The sequence below is a fragment of the Nicotiana tomentosiformis genome, chromosome 3, assembly GCF_000390325.3.
Source record: "Nicotiana tomentosiformis chromosome 3, ASM39032v3, whole genome shotgun sequence".
Taxonomy (NCBI): domain Eukaryota; kingdom Viridiplantae; phylum Streptophyta; class Magnoliopsida; order Solanales; family Solanaceae; genus Nicotiana; species Nicotiana tomentosiformis.
In genome coordinates, this window is record NC_090814.1 from 101,963,276 (window position 1) to 101,971,263 (window position 7,988).

Genomic DNA, 7,988 nt, shown 5'->3' on the forward strand with positions numbered 1-7,988 from the left:
AAACAGAAACGTTAAGAGATGAAGTCGTTGATCTTCCGAATCGGCTAGGGTTTACGGAGACTTTTGTGGAAATAGTTTGATAATTCGTACCGTGATGATGATAATGATAATGATAATGAAGTTGAGTAGATGACTTGTTTAGAAATATTTTGATCTTGAAAGTTTGAAACCATCGGGAAGCATAACTTTGAGAAAAGTTTGGTTCACAAAGTTTGCTATTAAAACTCTTGCTGAGAACTCTACATTGAATTGCCAGCTTCACAGGCAAGCGGGAGCTAATATCCACTACTATATCTTCATTCAGTTCTATATTCAAGGACCCAGAATTTCAAATGCTAGGGAATGGATGCTCAAGAGTTAAAAAGAGAGAGATTTCCAGTAGATAGAGAAGAAGATTGAAGGCTTTTAATGTTTTTCCTTGTGACTAGGAACTTAGGATTCATATAGAAACACAATCCTAGATAGAAAGGGACAAGGACAAGGAAAAGGAAAAAAGGAAAGCAAACAAAGAAAGGGTTAAGAAAAAGAATCAGCTATAGCCTATAAGTAACACGGGATACCAAAAAAAGAAAAAGAAAAATTAGCAAAAGAAATTAAAAATGCAATACGGTGGTTTGGAACCAGTGACAGAAAATCGCAGCTCCTATATAACATTATTTTCTCAATTGCACAAATCCAAGTACATTACTTCAGAACCCAACATTCAATCAAAACCATATTTTCAACTCAATTTCCGCATAGATCTAAAGAAAAATCATATCATTGCTATCACGTGCTCTCTCGTTGCAACAGGTTCAAATGAGAGACACAACAGTAGAAGAATGGAGAGCCAGAAGAGGTCTAACTCTAAGCCCAATCTATAAGTCTAATAACACGACTATAATATTTTACTACTAATATTCATCATTGTTACAGGAGTAAAGAATATCAACTCAAGAGTAAGGGCAAGAAACCCAACAATATACAAAAAGAATTAATGACACAACTAGTGATGGAAAGAGTAGGTAATTATGGCAAGAACTTCACAAGCCTGCTGAGACCAGTCCATGTAATGTAACAATACCAATCAAAACATTATCCTGATCAATAACTGGCAAGAATTGGACTGGAGATGGCGGAGACTCCATCTTCTGCATCGCATCAACTGCCATAGCATCAGGATCAATTGTCCTTGGTTTCCTGAAACGCCAAACAAATTTATAGAAATGCCTTAATCACACAAGAGGATAACTATTGGTAATTATTTGTTCCCTCACACACAGGCAATAAATAGAAAACCATAAATCTCTTATTCTCTCGTTGATAAGGAAACTTCAAAATGTTACTAAAATTACACATAGAATTCAATAAACCGACAAACTTTCTTGATAACCTCTGGAAGAACTGTCATTAGAATATTCTTCAATTTCTCTATAAAAAACTGTGTTTATCGCTTAAGCGCGGTAAACTTTACCATCATGCTTTCGCAATATGGTCCCATATCAAACCTATACATGCTTAGCATAATCTGATGGTGAGAGAAGGAACGAAACTGAATCAATTACATACGAATATGATTTCTCGATGAAAACGATGATTGCTGACAAAAATTCTTATAACGAGAGAACACATATAGTGACCTCCATAATAATCCAAATTCCTTCTCGAGAGACTATCATCGAAGGTTAAAAGGATCAAGGAAGAACTAATAATATCATTACTGCTACAACTATTAGAACCACCGCGGGGGGGGGGGGGGAGAAGATCTTATCAAAAATGTGCTTTAAAGGCAGAACCAAAGACTTTTTTTTTTGATAAGTTAAAAGGCAGAAGCAAAGAATAATTCTTCACTTCTCCATCTGGCAAGTCAAAAGACGCCATCCTACTTCGATTTAATGAGTAAGAAGAAGGTAAATATGCCAAAATTCAAACTCCTATTGGAAGAAAACTTGAATAACATCCCAGGAGTTATCAATGATGACTTATGTAATGTTTATAACAGTACTTTACAAAGCCAAAATGTGATTTATCATTTACTTCCTTTCAACTGCAGCACAGACATTGGCCCATCAATCGGCATCATTTTTAACCATCCCGCCCTCATCTAATGCTATAGCAGATTTTATGCAAAAAGACATGTTCTCATTAGAACAATATGCCATTGAGATTTTGGAAAGGGAAAGATAATACCAGGATCCTAAGTTTGACCACCAAAGAAAATTAAGTACTGCACTATAGATTAACAAAAGACTAAGTTAGATCTATTTCCAGATAACAAGAACAGCAAAAATCTTTTAAAAATATTCATGACTATAGAAGGCTAGAAAGGTCCGCTCACATTTTACCATAGCAAAAAAGTGCTTGTCGAGGAATTTTCTTTAATTATTCAGTATATCTTTCTTCCTTTCTGCCTTTTTTCCCCTTCTTTTCCCAAGGATTAGGTCTTTCAGTAGAACTGATATATTGATGGTTAAAATATGCAACAGAGGTAAAAGTAAGAAATTACCTGTTACACATTTCTCCTACTGTAAGCTTAAAGATTCCTTCCCCGCTGGCTTTCAATGTCCGACGTAAATCACCATCAGTGAATGTGCCTAGCAGATGAAACTCCTCATCAATAACAAGGAGGCAACCGCATCCTTTGCTTGTCAACTCTACTAGTTGATCCATAATAAGATCTCCTTCCTTGCAAATTGGAAGTTCTTCTTTCTTCTTCATCACATCTCTCACCTGAAAAGTTATCCATCAGTCACCAATTTTTTAACTATTCAGATATTTCTCTACAAACACCTGAGAGATGGCAAGCTCAGGAGTAAAATGAATATTCAACTTCAGCTGAGTAAACTTTTAATTTACTCCACCGTTGTATCAGTTTCCACAAGTCAAGATACCATTTTGGCTGAACTCAACCAGATGCACACAAGAAAAATTGATGCAATTCTTAATAGACAGCTGAAAGCTAAAGCAGCTAGCCAATCAATAGCATCATTGCATATCCAAAATTTGGCGTGAAGGTGAGAAAATCAATTAGGCAGCTTTAAAGGGGTTGCTGGGAAATAAACTTTCTTTGAGAGGGTAAAACCCCAAAGAAGACACCAGAATGCAAGTAGCCCTCTAAACTTACCCTCACATCAATTGCAACCGACTACAACTGCCTCTCGCAATGCAATAAAGTACAAGCATTAACACCTAAATAACCTTTTAACACCCTAGATTTGGACTTCCAAAACCAAATTAAGCAGATCATACGCGTTAAAGGCACATTAACCATGCTCCAACTCAAGTCTTAACTAGCGCAGTTTAGGGAAATATTTCCAAGATCTTACTTCAAATCCACAATAAATACACCGCAAAGTAATCACATTTCACAAAGGTACATCAAAATTAATGAATTATGACAGGATATTATTACTATTCCTCACCTTAAAGATCAAGCTTTTCCCGATCCTACCAGCAGGATGATTCGCAGCATACTCTTCTTTGCTCAAATTCCTTGCCCCCATTAATGCAATCGCAACCGTATCACCAAATACCATTTGAATAGCAGTAGACGTCACAGGTGCCAAATCAAAAGGGCATAATTCCCTCTCTAAAGGCAAATGCACATTCAGATCACACAACCCCATCAAACAATTAGGCTTTACAGAAGTAACCGAGATTAAAAAGACCCTTTTAGCCTTTGCACAAGGCACAAGCTTTAACAATTCTTCTGTATTCCCACTCTTGCTAAACATAACCAAAATATCTTGAGGATCTAAAATGCCAATGTCTCCGTGGAGCGCATCCACAGGGGATAAAAACCCAGATTTGATACCCAGAGAAACAAGAGTCTGTGAGATTTTTTGGGCGACAAATCCAGATTTTCCCACACCGGTGAAAAAGATTGTACCTTTGGCATTAAGGAGAGTTTGGGTGAATGTTAAAGTTTGGGAAAGATCAAGATTTTGAAAGAAGTGATTGAGATAATTTTGTTGGGCTTTGAAGAGATCGAGAAGTTTTGTTGGGTTTATTGATGAATCTTGCTTTGTTGAGTTATGAGAGAAGTCCAAATATGGTGGTGAAAGAGACCCCATTTTGGGTTTTTTTGAATCTTGTTTTCTGTGCTATTATCTGCTTCTCTGTTAAAAAGCTTACTACTTCTGTGAGCAAATGAGTGAGAGAGAGGAGAAGCCGGGAGCGAATGTGAGCGGTTGAGACTGTTTTAAGTGTTAACGCGGGGATTGAGAGGAAGCTCGTGTTTAGCAGAATTCATTTATTTATAGTGCGTAGATAGAATCAAAGTGTGTTCTCTTTAAGATTAATCGCTCCGTTCCAATTTATGTAAATCTGTTTGAGTGGGCACAAAATTTAAAAAAAAATAAGATTTTTAGAATTTGTAGTCCTAAACAAATCAAAAAAAGACTAAGAGTATTTATGTGATTATAAAAGCTTCTCATTAAGATTAAAATTATAATTTTAAGCTAAATTATTACCAAATTTAGAAAGGAATCATTTTTTTTAGAACGGACAAAAAAAAATAAGTTCACATAAATTGAATTAAAAAGAAAATTCTTCTCTCTAAACGAAGGCAAAAGGAAAACAGTAAAAAATCAGTGGTTCTTCGCTTTTAAATAGAGATTTCGAAATTGGTAAGAAATAATTTTTACTTTAATGATGCAAATTCAAATTAATCAGTAATTTTCCTTATGTTAAGAAATTTTGTCTCTTTGATATTGGAAAAGGAAAAGTAGTTATGGACTAACCTTTTCCAAAAACCATTTGACACGGCTTCTTTACCCAATTAAAAGGCACAACCTATTTTTGTAAAATGGAAATATTATGTCGTAGAATTAACTATTTGCAAAGTAGAATTCTGCTAGCTAGCATATCATATTATATTATATTTATAGTAATAACAGCGAGGAAGACTTAATGGTAATAGTTCCTGGAAAGGGAAAGGGAAAGAAAGAGAGCAATAATGCATTTGAGAACACCGACACCACACAGTGCCTCAGATCCAGTAACAGCTATAAAGTCATAGTTTCCTCTCAACTCAAATAATCTTTGTTAAGAAACGGTTAAGTATAATTTTTGTATGTAATTAATCTTGATGAATCACAGTGTTTGAATAGCAACAGTAAAAGAGCCAAAAAAAATCAAATCTACCTACATATATCCAAATAGTGGCGTTATATCATGGCTTTATGTTCCAATCACCGACGCAGCTTTGTGGTTGTAAGACAGTTGCACAGCTTGGTCTAATTTAGGCTCCAGCTGGAAATTAATTGGCTTCACTTTCTTCAGGTCCATTTTTCCTGACTACTTATTCATGCAATCACTATTTGACTACTTATTAGATTGTGCGTGGCATAATTCTGCTTATGCTCTGCTCCACTGTTTCAATCACAACACTTTCAGTCAAAATACCTTAAAAAAAAACTCTAAACTTGGCACGCATTATTAGTTACATACTTGTGATGGATTATTATATGCAACGGAAGCAATCCCAATATCAAAATCACATGTAATGTAGATAACTAGTATAAACGGGATTTCACGAGTTATCTCTTGAAGCGTGAACAAAGCTCCCCTATCACGTGAGCCTCCAATTCCACAGCAACTCAATGAAATCTCCATCACCCGCAGGATCACGATATTCGAACGTTCCACGGTCTTCTACTGTGTTACCCAAATAATATCCGAAAAATAGCAATTTCGTGTGGGAGAAATTTTTAGGAAAATATTGGCTGAAATTTTCGGCCACCTTGTTCTACTCCCTCTAGGTAGAAAATATTATGTATTTATAACACAACTTTTAAGGGTTAAAACTCTTTTCCAAAACCTGTTAGGTTTTTCTTTCTATTAGAAAAAGGTTTCCTTTATTTTCGATTATTTAGGCACATCAGGGTCCACAGAATTTAATTAACAAGGCTTCCAATTATGGAATCAATTTCTAATTTTTGAAATTAATATCCACCATATTTAATTACAAATTATTCCACTAAAAATCGTAATTGCACTCCTTATTCAATTTCGAAATTCATCCATTAAATCTTATTAACTCCCCATGTTAAGATTCAGATACTAATTAATTAAATTAAATTACTGACAATTTAATTTATTGGTTATTTCCTTTAGATTTTCGCTTAACTTATTTCATGTGTCGGATACAAAATCCACCGGCCGGGTTTACACATGAAAACTTATAAGTTTTCATAAAGGTGTATCATCAATCTCTAAACCGAGGCATGGATTCCATCAACTAACTATTACTTCGCCAATGTACATTATTATTATCCAATTTACCAGGCATATTGACCCACGAAAGAATCTCGTCATTTAATAAATCAAAACAATAATAATATACATAGCTAATAATAATTATATCAAGATTAAGAGTATAAGTACATTTAATGGCTAGAGAATTTATTTTATTAAGTCAGTATAAAATACTTATCTCTACTTGGTCCGTTCAATACATACAAAATGTACTAGTACAAAAAATTAGAATTAAACTATTCTCATAATCAAGATAAATTATATTTAATCTTGTGCTACAATCATCCATGATGGTTTATCCAATTCCATCATTAGATTGTGAACTCAAACTTTATACTTATAAGAACCGGTGATTTAATCTTTCGTGTATAAGCTAAACTCTATACACTAAATCATTTACTATATAAGCAAGGGACACAGACTAATATATGATCTATTTAAAACTTTATTAAAACTGAATAAATAATTATTTCATAATAAATACTATATCTAAACCAAAGTCATGGTTAATAGTATATATCCCAATAAACCTATGGAAATCGTACACATAATCACAATAAATTTATTATTAATCGCTCCTAAAGCAAGCTACGATGTTCTTTGAATTATTTTTCCTAGTTTGAGATTTGTTGTAAGGCCAAAATTATGAGAAGTGATTGTGGAAATATTCATCACCTACGGATTATTTATGCGATTGTTTACACCTCTACATTATGGAAAGTGTTTGCAATTATTCCTTATGGGATAGACATGAATTAGCCTATGAGTTTATTGCTATGGGATTGATGGCCCATTTAAAAAAGTCAGAATCTCGTAAAATCAAGCCCAAACCCACAACCCGTCAATTGTCAAATATTTAGCTAATGGCCATGTCTCTTTGCATTCAGTTAAACCAAATGGCACACTTAGTCTTCAATTACAAATCTTAACAAATAAACAGAACCAAGATGATATACTACAAAATACATTTTATTACTTTGCTAATCAAGTAACTAATCAGCAGGAAAGTTTAACAACCAAATGAAACCCAACAAAAAGCCTAAGAAATCAACTCCATCTCGCAAATCAAACATGAGGCTTAATCACTCGTTCACGAGCATAATAAATAATTAAAATCCACACCAAAAAAGTAAGCAAAGAAATGGACCTTTATTAGTGATGAGCGTACAGTGAAAGCCAAGGTTTCAAAATCATCAAGTGAAAACGCACAAGACCAGCGGACGAGCGCCTTGACTGGAACTCGATCGCGACCTCAACGGCAACCTCACACTCCACTTTTCTGACTGATTTTGCTGGGTTTGAGGGGCTGTTTCGTGGTGCTTTTGGTTGGTATTTTGGGGCTGCTTTCACCTGGATTTCGGGGCTGGTTTTTAGCTGCATTTTCAAGGTTTTTTGGAGTTAAAAATGAGGTGTTTGGCTGGTATTTTGGACTAGTTTATTCAGCGATTTTGCAGCTGTGTTTGGTTGCGTTTTTTGGGCTAAAACGATGGTGTTTTGGAGGAGGAAGTAGGTGTTTTGAGGCTGGTGGAATAGTGGTTGTTTTGAGCACGTTTTTTGGTGGTTTAATGGAGCCTTTTGGAGGAAGAAGAGGGTTTGGGGACTGCTTTGTGTACTACTATGAAGCTATGTTAATGGAGGAAGAAAAAGAGATCACAAACTCTATTTTTGTGAAGCTATGGCTGCTCCTTTCTTCTCTCAATCCCAGTTTTTGTTTCTTTTAGATCTATTCCTCTCTTCCTATATCCCCACCC

General features: G+C 34.9%; 1 protein-coding gene and 1 long non-coding RNA gene across 2 annotated transcripts; both read right to left on the reverse strand.

Annotated features, from left to right (window-relative positions):
• Positions 1 to 740: 740 nt before the first annotated feature.
• LOC104116072 (probable arabinose 5-phosphate isomerase) lies at positions 741 to 4,208 on the reverse strand. The gene is made up of 3 exons (XM_009626860.4): positions 3,402 to 4,208; positions 2,486 to 2,709; positions 741 to 1,179 (listed from the first exon to the last, which is right to left on the reverse strand). Exons 1-3 carry the CDS (start codon positions 4,050 to 4,052, stop codon positions 1,023 to 1,025), a joined length of 1,032 nt encoding a protein of 343 aa, XP_009625155.1. The 5' UTR covers positions 4,053 to 4,208; the 3' UTR covers positions 741 to 1,022.
• Positions 4,209 to 5,021: 813 nt separating this feature from the next.
• On the reverse strand, positions 5,022 to 7,988 carry LOC117281457 (uncharacterized). The gene is made up of 2 exons (XR_004512089.2): positions 7,385 to 7,988; positions 5,022 to 5,352 (listed from the first exon to the last, which is right to left on the reverse strand). It is a non-coding gene; the product is annotated as an uncharacterized lncRNA (long non-coding RNA).